Source organism: Pagrus pagrus (genome assembly GCF_965226575.1).
Source record: "Pagrus pagrus genome assembly, chromosome: 3".
NCBI classification, from domain to species: Eukaryota; Metazoa; Chordata; class Actinopteri; order Spariformes; family Sparidae; genus Pagrus; species Pagrus pagrus.
Genome location: NC_140187.1, coordinates 18,527,528 through 18,551,886, shown reverse-complemented (window position 1 = coordinate 18,551,886; position 24,359 = coordinate 18,527,528). Strand labels below are relative to the sequence as shown.

Genomic DNA, 24,359 nt, shown 5'->3' with positions numbered 1-24,359 from the left:
GCGATGTGTCGATATTATATTGTTATGAGACTACATATCGTCTAAGATTTTACATATGGTTATACCTTGATGTGACTTAATGGGCCCTATTTGGACAGTCTAAAGCGCAAAGTGTTGGTGCGTTTAGGGCATGTCCAAGTCCATTTACTTAGTTAAACGGCAGGTAATTGCGGCGCACGGCGCAAAGAGGTGGTATCGAAGCTCTGAATCAGTCATGGGTGTGTTTCGGGCGGAACAGAGATCAAACGAGTGTTGTCTCGCATTCCCTTTAAGAGCCAGGTGCTCCAGGACAGTAGTACTCATCTGCACTGAGAGAAAAGGATGTGATCCTCGCTGCTGGACAATCTGCCCCGCCGTTTCACAATCATCTGTCCCATCAACAACTCTGTTTGACTGCGTATGAAAAAATAAACTGATGTTTAACTGAGGAGGAGGAGGAGGAGCGCTGCTGCGTCCCTCTGTGTGCGAATCTCAGTCCGTGGATCAGGCGGGATGGGTCATAAAAAGTATCATCCTGATCAATAACGGTGGGATGAGTGGGGAAAAAATACGTCCTTAATAAGGAAAGTATTAATGACATTACCTGCAGTGATCCTCCAGCAGCAGAAATCCAGATCCCAGCATACCTGCTTCATTGCAATTACTGCTCCATTAATTCAGCTGCAAATGCCCATCACAGCATACCTGTTGTCCCAGTGCTGCGCAGCCCTATTAGTTTCAATTTCCTTCCTGGTGACTGTGTCTCTGCTGCCTTGTCCGCCTGCAGGAGGGCAAGTGGCTTCCAATCAGCTCAGACAGCTCAGACAGGTTAGACGCCCTGACATGCTGAGGCGAAAGACAGCATCTTGTTGGGAGATTGCTTATCCTGTAGTCCTCTGTTCTTCTTGCTCCCCATGAGTCAGGATCTCTGCTTGTTCATGGAAGTGCCCTGAACACCATCTGTCTCGGTGCTTCTGATATAGATAGAAAATGATACCGTGAACACAAAGAGAGAGCTCCTCTGTAAAGGCAGTGATGTGTGTTGGTTGCATGATTGGACTTCGGATTAAATAGGATTTTTGGGGGGCTGTTATGAGCTTCTTATAAACTTGGTGTAATCTTCACAGCAGATGTTGATGTGAAGATGGCTTAGAGGTCCAGAGAGGCTCCAAATTTTTTGATTTTTTTATTGACTGCAGTTCAGTGAAGGACCCTTGTATACAGAAGCCCTATATGGCCATGGGTCAAATATATTATTATTATTACCATGATAATGAGTAAAGTGTGATTTGTTTTCTTGAGATCACGAGGTATTTATGTCACTATCACGAGATAACAAATGTTGTTTTCCCAAGTTAACGAGATCATTTGTTACGACCTTTTCTTGTGAAAAAGGGTTAATTTATCTCATTATTCGTGGATAACGCAACTTGATTTCCCGAGATCTTGAGAAAACAATATTTGTTATTCTGTGATAACGACATAAATAACTTGTGATCTCAAGAAAACAAATAATATTGAACTTGTTATTACAAGAAAACTGAGGTATTTCCTCAGTTTTCTTGTAACTCCATTCTGGTATAATGGTAAAGGCATTGTGCCGATGAGAGCATGAAGGGCAAGTTTGATGTTTTGCTCTCAAGCTTGACATTTTTCCAATTTTTAAACATTTCAATGGCACATTTAGGTTGTTAGATTGCATACTTTAAGAGGCAGAGAAAGTATTCATTTAAAATCCTTGTTTTCTCCCTCATAGCGGTGCGACTATGTTGTCTTTACATGGTTTATATGGTTCATTTAAAATGAGAGCTGACGTTATGCTCTTTCAATGTTAATCGCTCCCACTCTGCTAATTTAGCTTTGCATTTTGCTCTTCGGTCGCTTGGCAGTTGTGTTTTAACGAGCGTTGTAATGGACCTCGGTCAGGCAGGCAGAGTATGGTACGCTCATTATGATCTCTGGCTTTATGTCACAGTAAGGCAGAGTGTTGGTTGCCTGCTGGTCAATCCCTGTCCTCCCTGACCCGCTCACACTTTAGAAATGACCAACTGTAAATGGGGCCAGCGCTCCAAGCAATGTCACATCCCAGGTGGTGATAGCCAGGAGGGAAGAGATTCGGGGCCAAGAGGAGCAAAGATGAAGAGAGTAAATCCTCATTACGTGCCTGCTAATAAAGAATTACCTCTGTCAGCCGTACCTTTTTATTGTTGGAGTGCCCTCATCCATCAAAAAAAGGCCCTTGTAGCCTCAAGCAAAGAATTGCTTTTGAAATTACTTTCTCTCCCAACAGGTCCTTGGAGACATGGCTTAGGGGAATCAGGTAGAGATGAGAATGGCACCATTTGTGCAGGGAAGCCATCTTAGAGTCCCGTGGGCCATGAGCTCTACCGGAGTTGGCTTTATATGTCTTTTTCCCCCCCGTTTTAACAAGCTCACTTAGCATAGGGAAATGTAGGGAGCGAATGTTTGCATGAAATCAACAGAGACATTTCCATGAAACAAGACATTTCTGTAAATTCTGCAGTGTGCTTTCAGATTTTACAAGTCACTGTTAACTGAATGGGCTTTCTGCAGCTCGGTGCAGAATCACAATATGTCAGTGTTCAGTTTCGGAGGTAAAAGCTCCACAAGTCTTCCCATTATCTGACTCTCTGCCACTCAACCCCGGCCAATCAAAAGCCACAGCCGGCTTTCCTTAGCTACCAGTGAGAAATGGAATCACACGCTGTCTTTCAGAAAACACAGCTTTGGCAGCAGCTGACTTTAAGAGCACCGCTGCACAGCACGGACGGCATCTGAGAATTTCTACCTCTTGCGGTGTTAGAATTTCAGACACAAACAAAACAACTTTGGTGGGGAAGACGAGACAAGTCAAGTACATGGAGTGGTGTTCCTCTCTTTCCTAATTGCCTGCAGTCTCAGGGGTGTGTTATCTGGAGGGAAACAGAGATGAGATGCAGTCAGGGCTGCTGTTTGTTCTTGCCAATGTGTGGGATGTGAATGATAGCTGGAGCCCTGAATGATATCATTAGTGAACTACTGGTTTGGCTAACACACTGTAGTCTATCAGTGCGGAGAGCATGAGAGATAGCGAGATGGTAAGATACAGAAGCAAGGCTGTGGGAGGACAGTTGTTATCCTCTGTGTTTGAGTGGTTATTGTTGCTTCTTATCATAGACCACCAGTGTTGACAGGGAGTAGCTCTGTGCAGCAGGCTTGTTGACAGCCCATACGTTTAATGCCTTCATGTAGGAGAGAGAGCGATGCAGAGCAACTGCTGCACATAAATCCTTTTAGATGAGAATGTGAGAAATACAATGAATTTGTTAACAAAAGGCCAAGAAACAATTGCATTAGTATGGCATATAGGGAAGAGTGATTTAGTATTATTAGAATAATGATGATATGATTATATTGTGTTACTGTTAAGAATAATGTCCAAATTAATGATAATTTGCTAAATGTAATCAAAAACATTCTTGATTTTGATTTTCAGCAATGTGTTTTACCTGTATAAAACGTTTTGATTTAATGCATAACAATGGAAGAACGTATATTGCAATGTCATTATTTTATATCTGTGATGAACTGGCGACTTATCCAGGGTGTATCCCGCCGTCGCCCAATGTCAGCTGGGATCGGCTCCAGGCCCCCTTGTACTTTTGCAGACATTTGGCATATGATGAATATAGATGTCCACTTGAGTGGTGACTGATAAATTATAGTTTTTAATTGTCATTGTGATTTAAAGATGCGCGATAGACACATCGTAAACACGATGAATGAAGAAAACATTTTATTTACACACACCAGGCATTCACACTTCGGATGTGAACATTTAACCCATCAGATGGAGCCCTGGGTGCACGGTTCATACATTCACAGCAGTCGGCCAAACAGAACTCAAACTGGATTCTGACGGGGATCACTTTCAACTCAACCTGAAGCAGTTTTTGAAGAGGGATCAGTCGTGTAGTCATGAATGATCTGGTGCTCTATTACACTGTATTACAGTTTGTGTTTTATATTCTGCCTGTATTTGTTTCTGAGTTCATGATTCTACTGTCTGTGGTGTATTTGTTGTTGAATGTGATGTATTTTAAAGGCCCATCTAGGGACGGGCATTACAAATGAGCTCTGGCTATAAATCCTCTGATGTGTGGCATCAGTTTATGCTACATACTTGTCTCAATACAAATAAAAATAAATACATAAATAAATAAGATGAAGCCCCAGCTAGCTGTCAGAAACCCTCAGATTAACTGTCAATTTGGTGGCGGTTGTGATTAGTTAGCATGACAGTTGATGAAGGATAAAAGAGCTAATGTACTGTAGGCATTTCAATATTTGTTAATTTATTGCAAGTCATATCGTCATTGCAATATTTTAAAAAGAGTTTACTCATGTCTGCTGCCATGCTGTTATACTTGTAAGGCTGTACAGCAATACTTTGAGCAAAACGCTTATGTCATCATGCTAACATTCTCACAAAGTAATGTAAAGCAGTGATGTGTAGCAGGTTGTTGATGTCCACCATCTTAGTTTAGCACGTTAGCATGCTAACATTTGCTAATCAGCATTAAACACAAGGTATAACTGAGGCTGATGGAAATGTTATGAGTTTTGCAAGTAAAGTAAAAGTCAGGTGATCAAGTTGATGATGTTAATAATAGTTTCTGACTCCACCGACTCATTTTAAAATGTGATCTCGTCAATAGGCTAATATGTTACCAGGGTTTAAAATAGAACTGTCTATATTACTTACACAGCCATTGTGATAGACTGTGCTTGCAGTGACTCATTGCTTCATTGTCAATAAATCTATTATATCTCATGTTGCCTTGAATGAATAATTCCCTGTCAGAAGCAGGGGATCTGTGTTCTCTGACTCACTGTTCAACATGGTGGCAAGGGTCTCTGTCAGGTGACAGCAAAGATTATCTGCTCGCACAGAACAGGCACTGTCAGTCATTATTATTACCCACACGATGCAGACATTAAGAGGCCATGAGGGTTAGGGGTGGGATGATCAAATAGATCTATCTCAGCCGGGGGGGGGGGGGGGGGAATCTCACTGGCAGCCAACCGCGCTGAATTACGCCACAAAAGCTGCTGTATGAACAAAGTAGGACAGCAGGAACAGTGTGTAGCCGCACAATGCAGGCAAAAAATATCTCTGAATGTGAGAAATGAGATGGAAAAGAAGAGAAGGTTGTGGCGTTTAGACGTGTTAATTATGCGAAGATGCCAGGGACATGAAGATGAGTGTTGCTGGCTTCCATCTGTGCCCCCTCAGTGCCAGCCCTTCACAGACCGCCACTGTCACAGAGCACAAACCAGCAGCAAGTCTTAAAGGACCAGACAAGGGTTTTTTTTATGTTTTATCCCAGATATTTGAAATCACATATACTCTATGTATTTAATTTTTTTTTTTTTTTTACCTCTGATGTTGTTAATCCTGCCGTTCAGACACGCTCTGGTTCCCAGTTCTCAGCGCAGAATAAAAATCAACTTGCAGATTCAGGTCAATTGTGAATAGAGATGCTAATAATTATTCATTAATCGATGAATCACTGTTAAGAATTTAACCGATTAAAATGTTTTATGCGACAATCAGAGATGTATAGAAATACATCAAAGAGCATCATCAAAACCTCCAGTTAACAGATTAATTGTTAAAGCAGCCGACTATCAATTAAAGAAATTGCTTGAAATTTCCTGAAAGATTGTTTGTGTTAACATGATGTTACTCATTACTATGACTGCAACTGCCAAAATCTAAAAAAGGAATACTGAAATAAATATGCCATTAAATGCACCACATTAAATGTAGGAATTAATGAATTTATAAAATGTGACATCAATTGATTTTTCTTTTTTTTTTTTATATATATATATATACATATATATACATATATATATTCATTGGTTTCTGTATGTATTTACTTGCCCATTTATTTAATATATTTCTAAAAGCATTTATTTATATGTAAATACTTTTAAATTATCACTTATAATAAAAACATTTATTTCCTTTTTACTAAAATGACAATTAAGTTGTGTTGTGTAGTATCATATCGTATCATGTCATATTGTATTTTATTGTATCACTCTATTTATTTCTACTCTAAATGAGTGGTCTGTCATTCACAGCCAATCACAGCACTGTAGGGCGGGACTAGGCAGAACAGTCTTGGGAGAAAAAAATAACGTTGTTTTGTGATTTACAGATGATCTGGATCATAATTTATGGGGAAAATATTGTGAATAACTGTGCAGAAATGAATGGAAAACAGTTTAGTGTGATGTCGCTAGTTATCTGAGGCCTACTAGATTATTGCTCTAATCTGTACATAATATCTTACAACAATGTGCCATTATTATTGGCAGTTGTCTAAATTAATGATAACAATAACTGTTGCCCATGCCTGCCTGGAAGTTAGGAAACATGTACTTAGACATCTAACAAGTTGTGGCAAGATCTAGAAAACTGTGACCAGAAATGTGTTAAGTGTACTGAAGTGATTTTTAGTTAACTGACAAAAACATGCAAAAAAAGAAAAAAAAGCCTGTATGGTCCTTCAGCAGCAGCAGCAGCTCCCACTGAATGTGTGAATGTGACTGTCTGCAAACAGATGTGAGTGGGAGAATCTCTGTCAGATCCTCTTCTGACTGACAATTCGCTCAGTGATTGTGATCGCTGTCTCTCTCTCATCTGCATGCAGACATGTGGGCACATTAAGAAATATTATGGTGGCAGAGAGACGCTTTGTAGCGACGGAGACCAAACCTCCATGTCGGCTTCTATCAGCTCTCCTCAAGTGTCATCAGGCAAGACAACAAAACAATCCCTGCATGTTTAAGGCCTGCTGTTCTGAAGCTAAAACTACAAATATTACATTTTTGGGGGGTTAAATACCTCAGTAATATTGTCATGATCAGCTAAAACATGACATTGTGAAGATTTATCAATATTTCCTCATTTCCCAAATATTTGTAGTGGAGAAGAAATAATGTGTGGTTGCGACCATTTGTTAAGTTTCATGTGAAACTTGGTTAAAATGCAAAAGGTAAAATCAAAGAGTTATTATTATTGTACTTTTGATAATGTTAGCATGGAACATGGTGTCAAATACGTGACCATACCTGGCCCACTTGACTAACAAGCTTCTCAGCTAAGATATAATATGAACCGCCACATATATGACCTTGCTGTTGGAGGTCTAGCAGAGCTGGCAGCCTTCTGTTCAGTGCCACTCGACGGTGCTGTGTCTCCACAAGTTTAAATCAGACGACTTCTATTTTTACTTCCACGTTCGGGTTTTGTGCTGATAGAGCATTAACCTCACCAGTCACCTATTGTTATTGATAGTTACGTGTCCAATGGAAACACATTGTTCTTTCAACAGAAGCTGTTGAGCTGCGATGTGTTTGATGGTTATATAAATAAGTTGTTAGTGCTCTGAGGTGACTGAAATGTTTTAAGTGGATTTGTAAATGTCTGATATATTTCCATTCTTCCTCCCCCCTCAGAGGCCGGCAGAGAAATGCCGCTACGTGGTGGGCAGTGTCCTGTGTGAGGGTGAAGAGAAGCCCGATGAAGAACTGCAGAAGCTGTATGAGAAGTTTGGCTTCAAGGTGTTTTCTCTGCCTGAAGTGAGCCACGCTGTGACCACCAGCTTCCCCTGCACCACCCCTCTGTCTCACGTGCTGGGACCTTACAGGGTCTACCCCAGGCTCGCTTCCTACATTGAGGTACAGACAGTATGAATGTGGACATACCTAACCTGTAATCACTGGAGTCTTTAGCCATATAGTATCAGTATTATCTCTTTTATTGAAAATGTATCCCTCAGGAACACAGGTGTAAAGGTTTGAACAGTGTGCGCGTCTCCAGTGTTTACAGGATGTGTCAATTTCTTGGCTTGTTTTGTAGCCGTCTCTCCCATGTGAAAATGAAAGACAGGAGTATTCTTCTATTCTCTTTCTTATGTTCTTTTTATGCAGTGGATGGCAATCGTCTTGTGATCATATCTGTCCTCGTTTCTGCTTCCTGCTTGTCAAAAGACCCTCACTCATCTGTTGTTTAATTCATCACTTGAGCAGATGAGGTCCTTAAAGTAGATTAAGAATAGATGAAGTAGTAGGAAATGAAGGTACGTCTGAAGTCCTGCGGCCCATATGCTGGGCCCCATGTCCTCAGGACAGGCCTCAAAAAGCTATTGACATTTACTGATGACATTTACCCACATGGATTCATTTAGGGGCATCCCACTGCATGAATAATGCTCCACGCGTGCCGGTGTGTGAGCGCACGCACATGCGTACTCGCACGCCGTCCATCTGTTTTTGTAAGCTTTTGTCTTTTCACAGGAGGAAAAAAAAGATGTATGTACCATCATGTCTTCTCACATTCACCTTCTGTGGGTGAAACAAACTTTTCTTTCTCTTATTCACGGCGGTGGGAGACATGACGTTCACACAAAACTGTTCAATGACAAGAGGGTTCACATTCGAGTGCAGAAATTAATTAGTATTACTCTCTAACTCTGTGAATCTTTTTTTGTACGTTATCAGTAAACTGCAGTGTTTGATTTGCCCAGTGCATCATCAGCATGTGATGGTTCTGTCGTGCCATAGAAGTCGTGCTTTACTGCGTTGAGTCCTCAATCTGTTGCTGTGTTGTGACGAACACGGGACTGTAAAGGGGGTTGAGGACCCCGCTGATCATTCATTTGCTGAATTTAGCTCTGCCAGGATATCAAAGCCATGCTAAAGATAGACTGTGTGTCGTAGGCAGACCATTTTTGAATGGTCTCGGTTGTATAATTGATGTTCATCCTGGCCTTGATTCAGAGTTTATTTTGTTAGGTAGCTGAATTTCCTTGCACTGATGACAAAGTCTGTAACGTGTTTATTTGTAAGAAAACACAAAGGCTGTACTGTGAATAATGTGGGATTAGGTTGAAAAATGGACTTGAACACTGTCTCCCACTCCCATTTTGGTTTGGATTATTCTTTTTATACAGTCAGCAGCTGCTTCTTTTCACCTGCCCTGGGGGTCTTACACTCAGATATCACCGCCCTGAAGGCAGGCAGCTCGACCGTGAAGTGGAAGTTGCTAGCGCACCGACCAAGGAACCTTAAAAAAGGAGGGGTCATTACACCACTGAATCTTGATTTGGTGCCAGACTGTGTTAAAGTGGGTGAGGTGGGTTCTTTCATTTTCTTGAGGCATTTTTTCATCAGAAGTCATACGACGTAGATATGTCGGCTTTTAGTGTGTTTCGCCATGCTCCCATTATCTCCAATACAACTGTCACTACAGTCTGGCGCCAAAGCAAGATCCAGCGACAAAATGACCCTTCCTCCTTTTTTTGGGTTCTTTGGCATTGACAAGGAAATGATCCCCCGCTGGCTTCCCACCAAGTAAACACTAACAGTTGTTTTTGTTGCTGCCTGGGTGAGCTGGGAGCGCTGTAGCCATAAATTGAACTTTGGTTGCATTAAAACAATGAGTTAAAAGTAATAAAAGCAACATTATAATGTGTGATGTTAAAAAGGAAACAGACTTCTCACTACCTTTTTTACACATTTAGGTTGCAGGGGCGATATCACTCCTGACCTACAAATTCTAATCCTTAAAGAACCACTGTCGGGTCAGCTTATTATAGTTTACCAGCTTTCTCATCTTTTTTGCAGTTTGGTCTCTGCGGCACTTTGCATACTGTAACAGCCAACATCAGAGGGCAGGACAAACTCTTAACATGTGCACTGACACAGACTAAACGGTCTCAAGGCATGGCATAGCGTCCCTCCATGTTAAAATTTAGTAGTATTCCCTTTTAGGCTCCAAAGCTGTTGCATAATCATGGCCAGTGTCAGTGTGAATCTTCTGTGAGCGTGCAGCTCTGGTTGTCAAGCTAGCTGATAACACCGTAGAGAAAGCATGAGTTTTTACTCCGTCACACTTGTTGGCAATACAGCAGACGTGCTTGTCGCAGCCCATCAGTTGACCTGAGTGCTGTGACATGTTGTTAAGGAGCTGCTCTTGTACACTACATGGGTTAATAACACACTAACATCCAGTTTGAGTTGTGGAGTGGCAAGTGCACTATGCATACTAGCTAGAGCGAGGATAATGAATAATGGAGCATGGTTTTGAGAGGCTTGGTTAGAGGGTGGTATGTGAATGTGCTAGAAATGTGTGCCTATATACTGCATGTATGATTAATTGAGTAGGTCTGTAGAATGAGGGACTTTGGAGGGAGGGAAACACGTGTGTGACGTAGCTTTGTACCCCATATCTACTGTAAATTCAGAATTTTCCTTAATATACTTCCAAGTTTATGCTAATTTATGAACAAATACAGAAATGGAACTGCAACAAGCTGTAATATCATTGTCTTATAAAGCAGATATTAGTAACATAGATATGTGTTAGGAAACATTGCTTACACAACTAGAAGACACAGAGCTCAGTTAGCATTCAAAATGTTGAATACCTAAAGGTAAATACGTACTTCCTCTGATGAAGGCCAGTAGACTGAATTGTTAGTATGTTTGGTGACATGGCCAGAACATTGGTGAAAAAGGTTGTTTGCAGTCACGTGATTTCGATGATAACTAGATGGAGGAAAGTTGGTTATTCTTGCTATGTATTGTTGTTACAGGTTACAGGTCAGTTACAGGGGAACAATTAAAGCTAAGGAAAGAAAAAAAAAAAACAATAACTGGTGTTACAAAGTAAGGAACAGTTGACTAAATAGTTGCCACGACGTTACAAAGTTACCTTCGATGAAGTGGTCAGCGCACAAAAGAGCATACTCAGACTGTGCTCCTTCTGGACGGCAGACAAAAGTTCAGCAACCGTTAATGATGCAAACCACAGGCTTTTTGAGAATTTGTGATAGTGCTGGGAGTAGATGAAGATCTTTCTGTGGGTTCTCGCAGATGACAGCAGAAATTGGGGTGCTTTAGTAGGGAGGAAAACAGTTGTTACTGGATGTAACTTTAGTTCTACGAGCACTTGTTTAGCCCTTTTAACTGCCTGTTATTGCAGCCACAGTAAAGCACGCTAAACACTTTTGATGGTATTGCAAAATCAACTTTTTACCTTTGGATTTTCAGCAGTATGAATATAATATTATATTAATATAATATTAATTTGAAGTCAGTTTTCTGGCCACCTGTAAAATGTCCAATATTCAGATTTTTAAAACTCTGCTTTGGTCTTCACTACCTCCTGAGGGGGAAAAGAAACTAATTCTTTGGCTGCTTCATACTCCACTATGTTCACTAGCTAGCTGATAATTTTATGGTTCGTTTGGCACTTTGACGGTAGCATACAGCGGGCTTATCGGAGCTTTTTAAATCCTGCGGTGGAATGGACCAAAATTGTTTGTTAAACCACGCTAAAATGCACGGTATCACCAGGAACTATTACCTGACTGGATCACCACACAACAGAGTTGGGCAGTAGTTTCTGTCACTTTGAGCGACTCATACAAAACTTTGATTAGTGCAGTTTTAAGCCTCAAAATCCTCTGTCAAATTATGCAAACCAGTGCTGCCAGCGACACTTGGGAGGCCAGACTGGTGAGGTGGGCTTAGTGTCTGGCTCTGTGCCCAGCCTTAAGCGTGAAAGTGTTTTCTCTGAGCCTCTATACACCTCCTGGCCTCTACAGTGCTTCACTTATCAGACAGCAGGTTAAGTGCATAACTGCCCTTTTTCACTTCAATGCTTTCTCTCCGGCCCAACAGCGCCATCTCCACACCGGCTTACCTTGCCTTATCTCTTCCACACACAACAGTTAAGCTACAAACTCACACACACAAGGAGGTAAAATTGTAGCTTAGAAGATCTGAAGTAGTTGATAGTTGTTCACTGTGTTTAATCCTGATGTTTTTAACGTGCTGGTAATAATCACAGGGTATCCGTGGATTTGTGGTTTCAGCTGCATGTGAGATCTTGGTAATCCAGTTCAGCAGCTGTGTATTCATGTCAGTCTAAATGACAGCAAGTGAGTGAGCGGGTATCAGCACAGGATGCTTGGGATTGTGTCATCTCCCCGTCAAAAAGGCTCGTGGTGAAAGACGGAAACATGAGCAGATAAAGAAGTAGCTGTCACACTATATTAAAGGATTTGTCAAAAGCACCTTTTTCGGGATCTAAACAATGAAAGCAAACAATCATTGGGTTGTTATTTTGGTGTCTGCATCAAACAAAACTAACAGTCCCTGTTAGCAGAAAGACGATGAGAAACTGATAGCTTCCGTCCATTTGGTAATCCATTTATCTGAATCAAGCTTAAAGTGTCATTGAAGCATTATCATTTCTTCAGATTTCACTCCAAACTCACAGTTTGCCTTGCAGGTCTCACAACAATTAAAATATCATCTATAAAGCCCCCTAGAATATCTTGGTTGTATTCTATTGTTGTGCTGCATGGTTTTGTTTACGCTGTGTGTATAGAGGAATAATGTTATATTTAGAAGGATTCATAAGCAGAGCTGTCACAATTTCAGATCACAAACGCATAACAAAAACTTAAGCAGAATATTTTTGTTTAAATTTAGTTTCTAGAAATAAAGTCCAAGCAGTTTACCATTGTCACAATCAGAAACGACAAGAATATTGTCTAGAGCTCAGCCTGAATTACTAATCCCAGCATATGACCCCACACAGTTGTAGGTATATGGGTTTTTTTGTGTCGCTAATTGTGCAGCAGGTGAAGCTAATAACATGGGGGAGTTTGTACTTAAACAGCAGTCTGGAGCTGGAGGGTGTGTTCTGGAGACTCTATACTTATGCTTGGGGAACTTAAACGCTCGCATTGGAGTGCATCTACGAAGATAAACGGATGGTCTGAATAAAAGTAAATGAAGGCAAAATGTGCCTGCAGTTCTCTGCAATGTGCTGATTTACTTACTTTGACCTCACACTTGGACACCGTAGGCAAAAGACTGAAGATCAACGATCATTAAATGGGCCTACCATCAAATAGCTCGACTGGGTGATGGAGAAGGAAGCTGCTGGAAAGACCAGGGTGGATTGGAAATGTTTGCCTATGCTCTAAAAGCTTTATTACACCTCATGGAACAAAAGCAGTGGAAATCCTTTGGCTGCTAATACAACATATACCAAGCTGAATGATCTTGATAAATCCAGATAGAAATATCTGTTGTGACTTAAGTGTACGTTCTCACTGTGGTGAGGTTAAATCCTGGTGTTATCTGCCAACAAAATGAAGGCGCCTCCTCGCCTCTTGGTGTCTGTTTTCACCTCTTTAGTTAGTGGCACCTCCCTGCTCTGAGTGTTGATTCCTCACCTCCTCATGGTTTATTCACCAGCCACTTTTCTCTGTCTTCTTTGATGTTATTATTTGTTGAATTAAATATAAAGTATTTGCCTCGCTTGTCCACAGCATCTATATTTCAAGCAATAGCCTGATTAGGGGTTAGCCAGTGGAACTGCGCTGATTTCAGGTGTATCCACCGTGTAAACAACAGCTGAGATGCCGTTCGCTCTGGTTAGATGCTTCTGTTGGTGAATATAAATGTGTCTGCTCAGTCACTTCCTCTGCACTGCCTATAGCAAAATGGATCCTGAATTATGGAGTCATATTGTTTTTATCCTCCTTTACATTCATTCTCGGTTTCTAGAAAGTTCTCTATTTTTAGTGTATTGCCTCTTCTTGTCGTGTCTTTGTGTGTGTGGCTCATAAACTATATGCTGTCTGTCAGTCAGCCAGCAGGATAGTGAATGGGGAATCAGGACGCTCCTGTAAAACAACCCCGTTTCAAACACCACCACCACCAATGCATAGTTCTGCCTGTACTGAACACACATCCACAGCAACACACTCACACAGACCATTTATTAATAATAATCCTAAATGATGTTACATGGTTTTAAAGCCAATTAGTTCCCCCTTAAAGTCAGGTAAAGGAATCCTCCCACTCGCTGCCTCACACCCCAGCATTTCTGAATATCACGCTTTATATTACAGCTCTTTTTCTGTTCTCTGGCTGACGGAGCTGAATTCAGGTACCAATTTGAAGAATGAATTGTTATGCAGATAACAACTCGTTTTTTGGCTTTGTTCTATAGCATACTGACAGCACACACACTCGCAGAACCATCTGCGCTCATAGATAGTATAGCTTCTTAAAGGCTCTCTGTGGTATCTGATTATCTATTCAGGATTATTTTTGAGGCTTTGTTCAGAGATTGTGTTTTATTCCTTTTTGTCCTGTCTTCCCCACCTGTCTCATTGTGCGAAGTACACGATAATGCAATATGCTAATAGGCTTTCCTCTCCTAATTATTTTGGATGGATGCTGCAAGAGAGAGGGGGCTTAACAAGACGTGGTTAACAGGTAATATTTTGACAGAGGGAAGGAGGGCAATGCATCTAAGTGTAATTGCACAAGTTTAGTTTTCAACAATATTTTAGAAGGATAGTTTGGTTTTGGGTCGGGAAATAGAAAAAAAAGGCTTTGAATAATTATTAGGGTTGAACGAGTTCTCACAGGGGATCAATAGTCAGTAGAGATAATGTAGATTTTACATTTAAGTACAATGATTGATCGAGTAAAATGTGTCAATATCTGTACTCGTGTGTCAAAATCTGCATTGGGGAGCTGACTGAAGTTTATTCATTACATTTTATAAAAACACTCTAGCCCGACTGATTCTCGATCATCCGGGCCGATGCCGATACTGATATTGGGGAGTAAATAATTCCGACTACGATGCATCAGCTGATATACACATTTTTTTCAATGAACCCTCAAAAGTGGTTTCCACGGAGACAGGATATTTTACAGTTCAACATTAAACTTTATTTTCTATAAGGTTACAGTAAGGTTTACTGGGAATTTTAATCAATGATTCTAAATTACTCCCAAGCAACTTTTCTGGCATCATTTCCTCCTTTAAAAAAAAAAGTTTTCATATCGTCAGATACCAAACAGCATAACCACATATACTGATATACCTGTGCTAGGCCAGTATTGGATGATAATGTTGGCCAGCTGATGTATCAGTCTGGTTCTGTAAAAAACATACAGTTTTCTTACTCTTGTGATCTAAAATATCGAATTGATCAACCCATATCAGTTGGAACTTTTAACTTCTGCTTCGTCCCACCCACGTCCTGTTTAAACACCACCCATTCCAGATTAAGCCCCGCCCACTGATAGTACTACTACGGACACAGATAATTTAGTTGGTAAGATAATAACTTGTTCACCCCTAATATTTATCCTTTTGAACTTTGTAAACAATTACTTGGATTTTTTTTTTTGTTGCTATCTCTTCCCTACCCTTTGACCCCCGGTTAACCCCCATGATGCACTCCTGCGCCTTCTACCAGAACACCACAGCACCCAACTGCAGCACTGTGCATCCACATTTTATTGGCACTCTTTTGTGTGCGGTATCACCAGCCCTGTGATAGGTTTTATAAGGGTCTACATGGACCCTCCAGGCTCCCTTTTGTCAGGCAATGAGAACTTGAAGCCATCCCAAAGGGAAATGGAGGCAGGGGGCGAAGGCGTGGCAGGATTCTACATGTTTAATGCCTCCTAGGCTCACGGCGCAGACTCCCTTTAACTGCTCTCTGTTCAGCGATTTCTGCGTGGGATGGTGCAGAATCATTGCAGGGGTTGTGGCTGCGATGGCATCAAAGTGCAGAGAAGCAGAGTAAGAGTCAATAAGCGACGTGCGAACGTGTGAGCGAGCATGTGTCTCTGCGACTGATTGCTGGGGAGCTTGCTGAAAATTTGGAGTTAGAAGAGACTCGTGTCTGTCTGCTCTGTGTCTGTTTGTGTCTGTGCGCTTTAAAATGCAGGATGTGGTGAGAGCAAGATGAGTCTCCTTCAATATTAATGCTGTCATTCCACAGCATTGTTCCCTCCATTACATTTTTATTGGTTAACACTTCTTGTTTCTTGAGGGCTCTCAATAATAATAATAATGGCAGAAAGCGACAGCCCTGAGGCCGAGGCAGCTTCTGACCTGCCATTCTTCATATCGTGTGTTTACTGTTAATATGTCTTGTTATTCCTTCATTCTGCCATTTGACAGTCTGTGGAGGAAACACTTGGCTGTAGATGCACAAGGCTATATTTAGACACCAGTGACGCTGATGACATTTTCAACACTTCTTTTCCTTTTCTTGCTACAAGGAGTGAGCTGTGATGCGCTGAAGCCATGTGTACACACTGGGTTCTTCCCAAAATTCATATAATGCCTCCTTTCCTGTTTGCCTTACCAGACTCTCTGAGAATGACAGCAGCTCAAGTTTTTTGAATTAAGTTTTTCATCCAGAACCGTGTCCTTGGTTACATCTGAACCTCTGATCATGACATATATGTATATATATAATTGTACAAGCTGACAGGAGCATTTCTGCTTGATTGGTACTTTTACTTTGATACTTAATGTACATTTCTGCTGCTAAAGATTATTTTTGCTTAGTAAGATTTTGAATGCAGAACTTTAACTTGTAATGTGGTATTTTTGCGATATAGTATTGTTACTTTTATTTAATAAAAGGCTCTGATCTAGTCTAATCTGGACCTCTGATTGTCATAAACCCGTGTTTACAAACTGTATAGCATACAACACCCTCTTACCCTATTCCCTCGATCTGGAAATTGTGGGACAAACTTAAAAAAAAAAGAAAAATGACTTGGGGGGAATCAATCAATGGGGAGATTATACACAATAATAACATTAACAACAGTAGCAATATAATAAACACAAAATGCTAACAAAACTAAAATTACAACCTGGAGAAACTGAATGACATTTACAATGAATCCAGTGCCTAACAACTTGAAGAGTTTCTAGATACATATAAATGTCTATTAACTGAGTGGGACCGGGTGCGATGTTTGCGTGTTTCTTCTTTAGAGACTGATGCGATTTAGGCGTGTTTTGGATGATGTTTGATGAAGAGCAAAGGCCATTATTTCCAATCAAAGCAAAGCAAAGTCTTGAGTTCTTGAATGGTTTTTATTTTAACTTTCTATCTGCTCCAAAGGCTGAGAAATAAAGGTTTCAGTGAACATTGACAGTTCTGTCAGGTTTAATGGGATGTTTTCAAATAATACCTCAGGTTTTGGACTGCATTTTTAACAGGCACCCTAGGTCTTAAAGGGCTAAATGAATAGTTTGATTTTTGGCGAAATAATCTTATTTTCCTACAGAACAACAGTAACAGTTGCAGTAGTTCCTTTAAGTGTTTTCATTTTCTTAGACCTTTCAAGACCCTGTTGTAAACATTTAAGTGCCCCCAGGCTTTAATCATTCTAGCAGTCTTGTAATGCTGCTCTGAGGCTCCTACTCTTAGTGACAATCCAGTGATGCAGTAAGTGAGGTTGATAGCAGGCAGAAGCGATTGTGGTGTTGTTATTGATTCCTGCTTCCCTTCCAGCTCTGGGATACTCTCCCTCTGAAACTCCAGCTGGGCATCACGCACCATGCTGCCAATTAGACTCTTTCTTGTGAGCACACTCTGACAGGTTGTGTTTTCACTCTTGTATTTGTGACCAGTGTGTATTTTCGTCTGGTTCTTGTTCGGCTGAGGGTTAAATCAGCCTCTCACATCTTTCTGACCCACTCGGCCCCATCTGTACTGATGTGAATGATAGTTGCTATGGCAATATGTCACAAAGACATGGCAATTTTGTGTTTTTTTTAATACAAATCTGCAAATTATGCTATTGTATTGCCTGCATATGAAGTATTGTTAGTAGTAGAGTCCTCCTGATGAATAAATGCATAGCACATAATGTTATCTTGATATTCAGAGTCGTCCTTTTCTTCCGCTGATTAAAACTCTTGATCTGACCTGACACAGAAAACTAATAATGGTCTGCTTGCATGTGTGGGCCTTACCTCTTTCAACTGCATGTGGAGGGCAGCTTGAGTGCGAGACTGAGGCAGTGGGACATTTCAAAAGAGGAGAATTTGGATGGCAGAGGTGTCTTGCATCCACAGGGTATCTGGTCATCGCCCATCTGGATGTACAATCCCTCTTTGGAAGGGCCATTAACCTCTCCGCAAACACATGCTCTCACAAAATCGTGTTTGTGTGTGTCAAGTAGCTCATTCGTCAGATAGCTCAGTGAGGTTTATTGACTTGATTTCAGCCTATTACATCCAGCTAAGTCGGCAAGGACATCTTGGCCTTTAAAAAGAAGTTCATGGCCTTTAAGATGCAATTCTCCACAGGAACTTTGGGCTCAGTCTAAGTCTGTTTGAAGTAGCAGATTGTGAAAGGGTGGGTTAGTGAAGATTAGGCGTATCTTTGCATCGTCATCCTGAGAGGAGGTGCCGAGAGGCAGTAAACTTGGCTTTCCGAATCCGAATTCCTTTTTTAGTCCCGCAAACGGGGAAATTTGTGCGTCACAGCAGCCAAAGGACAGTCCAGTATAACAATAAACAATAATAATAATAAAAAATAAACAATATAATAAAAAGGTAAGAAATAATTGTTTCTGTAAACTTGAATTTCTTGTTTTTTTTTTAGTTTATCACTAAAACTCTGTTCCTCTTCATGCTGGCCTCTGCTTTGAAAATGCCATTCAGTATTGAGCCATGACCGGGTCTGCATTCAGATCCTCGCTTAATTAAAAGTATGAAAGATTATCTGCTAAATTTACTTAAAGTATCACAAGTAAAAGTGCTCATAGTCCAGTAAAAACAAAATGATGCTTTAGTGGCCATTGTAGGCACAAGATACAAGTTTAATTTGATATTATTAAACAATACAAAGTTGTTTAATGAAGTATGGTTTGCAGCCCCTCTATGCTACTATTCGAACAGAAATTAAATAATTAATAAAACTAATAAATAATGAATAGGCCAGAAAAAATAAACAGTTTTTTAGATTGTAAGTGCAGATGATGAGTTAAGGAGTCTCACAGCCTGAAGGAAGAAGCTGCTCTGTAGTCTGGTGGTACAGCAGCAGATACTGCTGGATCTCTGTGACAGACTGTTGCTGGGGTGGGGTGTTGTCCTCTAGTATCCTGTGGGCTCTGTGCAGACCTCTCACTTCACTGATGTCACTGATGCTCTGTAGATGGGTACCGGGGATGTTCTGGGCGGTTTTAATCACCCGCTGCAGAACCTTCCTGTCCTGGGCCTTGCACATCCTATGTTTCCAGTCAATTGTTCACAAGAACTTGGGACATTCTTTAGCTTTCTTATGTTTACCTGCTCCAGCAGTACTAACCCCCCGAGAAAGCCCATGTAGCTTAGTCGGTGAGGAGAGGATAAAATCTGTCTCACTGTATTTTAAATTCTTCCCTAGTCTCCACCATGGCAGCTATTCTCACTTCAATCAAAGGTCTCTATATCTGCCCACAATTGATGGCCAAACCTTGATCTCAGCCTCACACATAGCCCAGCCCCCCCCCCAGGTCAGAAGGATATTGTCCTGTGGACCACATGAATCCAGTCCCCTCTATCAGGCAGTCATTTTGCCTCACTGGCTGTCCCGCAGTGAAAAGGCCACACCGCCTTGCCACTGTGGGTGAGCAAATATTAAATAGATGCCAGATTAGTGAGAAAGACCCCTCTGGGTGGAACATACGGCAGCTAATCCACAACCCTGTGGCTGTGGAGACTCAGGAGAAGAGCAGGAGCAGAGGTGTCAAAACACATCAGCTGTTGACATTTCCTAAAAATGTGTTACAAGTATAGCTTTTTTTGTATCTTGATTTTATAGCTGCTGTTGCGCTGCAGACGCTTTTCTCTGTGTGTTTGTTTGTTTTCCAGTGGATGCACACTAAGATGTTGAGCTTATGTAAAGTAGCCACACAGACACGCACTGGCCTTTGGGCAGTTCTGTACCAACAACACGGGTAAGCAGTTACATTGGAGGAGATGGGGCATGCTGTGTTTATGTTGCAAAAGTGGTCATAATCTGGTTGCTCCATGCTGGATGCCGTTTAAATGAAACTGGTTAACCAGTCACACTGCGGTTCTTGCCTCCTTTATTTTGCATTAATTTTTTGCCTTTTAAACATTGACGTAATGGTAGTTCACTGAGTACATTGGCTCTCTTGTAGGGACCGAACAGATAGATTCCTAACTGTGTTCTGCAAATATTTTAAAGTACCTTGACATACAGAACCTTATATGCATGTTTTTTATTTTAAGTCAAAGCAAACCGCATCCTCACAACACATCATCGTTGGCCGCTTGTCTGTCCTATGGTTGTCAATGCCTGCCTGTCTCTCACGGCAGCATGCTCATGATTATTTACCTACAGCCTACAGCATCCTTTTCATGTATGATACATTCTTCAACAACTCAATCGCCAGAATAAATGTTAGGAAAGTACAGTTCTGCAAAACATCAGATGAGTTATAACTGTGGTTCTTTTTGTTGAAACTCTAGTTGTCTTTTGGTTCAGTTTTCTGTTTCTCTCTTGTCACAATGCTGCGCTCATGCTCTGGTTAAGGCACAAAAAAAAAATCGGGTGAGGAAAACATCATGTTTTGTCTTGTTTTAGTCAAGCCAAGCAGACATGTGCGTGTGGATGTGTCTGTGGTTTGCAGAAGTGATAACTGCCAACATTTTATCCTTGCGACTGGGCTGCTTGAATGACGCTGGGAGTGACATACAAACAAACAAAAAACATCAACGTAAGGATTACTGTATATTGTATATTGTCTTGTTATTGGCGCATACAGACGTACTTTATGTAAGGCTGTAGCCTTGACTTTTATACCTCTTTCACACTGAACAAAAAACCCACAAATGCCCACAAACATCTTGCTTTTGTCTTCAGTGGTAAAGGGGACAATTGGCATTCAGTCCTTTGTCAAATGACTGTAGTAGTTATTTATCGGCTACAGTGCTGATCGGCAGAGATGGAGAAATGCAACGCCTGGGTGGACTTTTTTTTTGCCCCTTTTCCGATGCAATAGTAAGAAGGACGATGATGTTGCTGCATGAATACTTTTCCATCCATCTCTGTTCCAGTAGAACTCAGACATCTTTTAGTCTGGGTTGAATTTGAAAGAGAGACTGAAGTTAAGGATAGAAAAAAGGAAACGTTGTAACTGGCCTCCATGTGCATGTGCATGTGCACCTCTCAACAGAAATGATCAGGTATCAGGTGAGTACACGCTCTGCTGCTTTCTACTGTTCCCGTGTTTGTGACAACAGTGTGAAAGAAGCCCTTGTATCACCACGTGAGTGGGGGTGACAGGTTTGTCACAAGCCGTCTTGCTCACAGTAAGGAGGGCAGTGTTATGGGGAAATATTACCTTGTTATCTCAGAGATCCATGGTTATATTAAATAACATACATTCTTATATTTGACTCTATCTTATGAGCCTACACGATATGAAAACTTTAGCACCATGCTCTCTGAAGCTGAACCTATGTCTCTAATAAACAGAGCAGGGATAATAACAGAGTCACACAGCATTTTCTGTGTCTCTGTTTTCTCGCCCTGTTTTATTTGACAGGGGTCTCAAATGAAATAGGGCTCAGTGATGTAGCATTTTAAGATAAAACACTGAATCCCCTACGATCAAACCTGAGCTTTCATCTCCTTTGTCCTCATCAGTGTTGTCCTGTGGACACTTTGTCACTGCCAGCATCACTGCCCACTCGCTGCTCTGGCATCTTAGAGGGAATTAAAAAGGTTCAAAGAGCGGAAGGTCTTGCAATAGATGCTGTACTGTCTTGTGAAAGTAATTGTCAGAAACCTGTTTTTGTTTTTGCCACTGTGTCTTTCCAGTCTCTGTCCCAGGCGGCTTCCAAATCCATTGTACTTTTGAACCTCTGGTCCATTCTTGCAGCCTCCTTGAGAAACTAAATGTCATCATGCTTTTAATTGGATTAACAGAAGTCCTCAGGGAAACCATATCAAAAAGAATATAAAGAGAGAGCTAAGACAGCTGAGACATGTAGAAACATTTGAAGTTAAATGTCACTCCAAACCTTTTCCCCGAAGGTTATCCTAAAGTTTGGCCTAAGTGTTGGCAGTGTTGCCGAGCCATAACTTCACTTTTTTTGTCTTGACTCATAATGGTGTTTGTTGAACTTTGTGACCCGATTTGAGGTTTCTTGGATTGGTGTCGCATCTCTGACTGATTGTTTTCCAAAACGGTGGCCCTGCTGCAACAACACCTGGCCTTAAAAATACATCCATCTAAGTCATATTGATTCTTCAATGATGATTCTCAGGTAGGCAATCCAATTTGCAGTGGTAATTTCAGCCTTTAATGAATCAGTGTGGGCCTCCATCAGAAGCCAGTGATGGGGAGTCTATATGCTTCAGAGAGCAGTTTGCCCAATAAAATACCTTTTAATTAAGCAGCCGTTTACTTAGGACTCTTGTACTCCCTTATACTCTCTATGTGTGTGTTTGTTGGTATATGAGTTTGTTCATCTGCGTTGCTCTCGTATGCCTTCATTTCTGTGTGTAGTTAAGTCCCAAAGAGGGGCATTAACTTCTTTTTAATTATTTTGCAGCAGGCACTAACATAACTCAAAATCAGATCCCCTGTAAACACTTGAAAATTCATTACACTGCAGTAAAATTTTACTGACCCAAGGATAGATGCATCCGCATGGGCCTTGTCTAAAATATGTCAAAGGCACATGTAGGATTATGAGTGGTGTGTCGATATTGGATTAGGTTTGATTGAATTAAAGGGAACTGTTTGGCCTTGGCGGAGGTATGTGCTCTGATTTTCATTTTAGTTTAAAATGCCTTTATTCTGAAGCACATCATCATTAGCTTATACTGTAGCAGCAAATTAATAGAGCATATAGGATCAAAACTATAAGGGAGGTCCCACTGTGGGGATGCTGGATGAGTGACAGCATGACTGCAGGCAAATGGTGATAAATGAGTCAGTTTTATACACAAAGGGATTGGTGTGTGGCACTAAAACTGAAGGTGTGGTTGGTTGAATCACTGGCTTAGGAGAGAGGTTCAGTGCATCCAGTCTAGGTCACTTGTCAATCATACAGCTAACACATATAGACAAACATATTAACACTCACATTCACACCTACCTATGACAATTTATAGAGTTTCCAGTTCACAGTGTGTCGTGTCTTGGGAGTTTTGATAAAACTACAGCACCTGGAGAAAGTCATGCAGACACAACGTGCACACAGAAAGGCCCAGGGTGATGTTTCACATTGGATTAAATCTTGGGGACGTGTGCACGCCACCAACTACTCAAGAAAGTTGCCTCTGAAACTCATTTCATTTTCTGCAACTATGGAGAGACAGGCTGATGTTGATCACATTTGCCTCATTTCCATGTTTGCCTGCATGAAAAGCCTGTATGAGGCTGAACTGACAGGCAAAATTACCCATCAGCAGACATTATATCCAGTAGTGTTGCCATGGTTTATGTGCCTCCTATCATTTAAACAACATCGGTTCTGCAGCTGAAACTCAGCTGGCTCAACCGCCCAACACCACAATTTGTATACCAGTGCTGATAGTTAATATATTCCTAAATGTCTGATACTTTTCAGGTTAGCAAATTAGGAGCCTCACCTTGCTTGAATCATTCATATTTTGTGTAAATGAAAGAGACAGTAAAGTTGTGTTTTGCCTTGTGTGAAAATAAAGGATCAATGATGCATAATAATGCCACGTCTAAATTTGTGTACATGCTGTTTAATGTTTTGAGCCCTTTCTTGCATCTCCCAGTGGACCGCACACTTACTGAATGTCACATTCTGACTAGCAGCGAGCCCGGAGCTGCCCGGAGCTGCAGTGAGAACAATCTATGTGTTAAAGATGCCTGGTGAGCCATTCCTCATTAAAAGAGATGAGACATCAGTGGTTTGTACAGCGAAGCCTGGAGAAATGCTTCATGGGTGCAAATATTGATTCTGTTTATTCTCTCCCTGTGGGATGAGTGTTGTAGATCCATGTGGTTGAATATTTGCTCTGATTAATGATCAAAGACTGAAGTGTCTTAGATTTTGCTCGACAGTAGTCGTAGGGCTCATTGTTTTCAATGTATATTAAAGAATATCTGAATTTGTATGGATTCATTGTGATTGTTTAAAAGGTACATTTGGCTAAAGAAATTAATATTATCAATATCTAGGTGAAAATCTAAATTTTTAAAACACCATGTGTAGTGTAAACACACATTGTTTTATTTCTGAAATGGACTTTTGTGCATGTTCAGCAGCTCATTTGTGTATTTGTCCCTTCTTAATTTTTCTGAGCTGTGCTTTGGCAACAAAACATTGTTTACTTGTTGAGGACAGGGACATTTTTAATTGCAGTGGGGAAGACAAGTTTTTGATGTTTGTAAACAAAAACTATTTAAAAAATATCCACTGTTTAAAAATGTGGATATTTTTC

The 24,359-nt window shown here is 40.9% G+C and overlaps 1 protein-coding gene across 1 annotated transcript in view; it reads left to right on the top strand.

The window, feature by feature from the left end:
- Positions 1–24,359, top strand: part of tex264a (testis expressed 264, ER-phagy receptor a) — a 77,700-nt gene that overhangs the window by 10,637 nt on the left and 42,704 nt on the right. Inside the window, exon 2 of the mRNA XM_084348194.1 lies at positions 7,513–7,734. Coding sequence (XP_084204320.1) covers positions 7,513–7,734 — 222 coding nt within the window. The remainder of the gene's footprint in view (positions 1–7,512; positions 7,735–24,359) is intronic.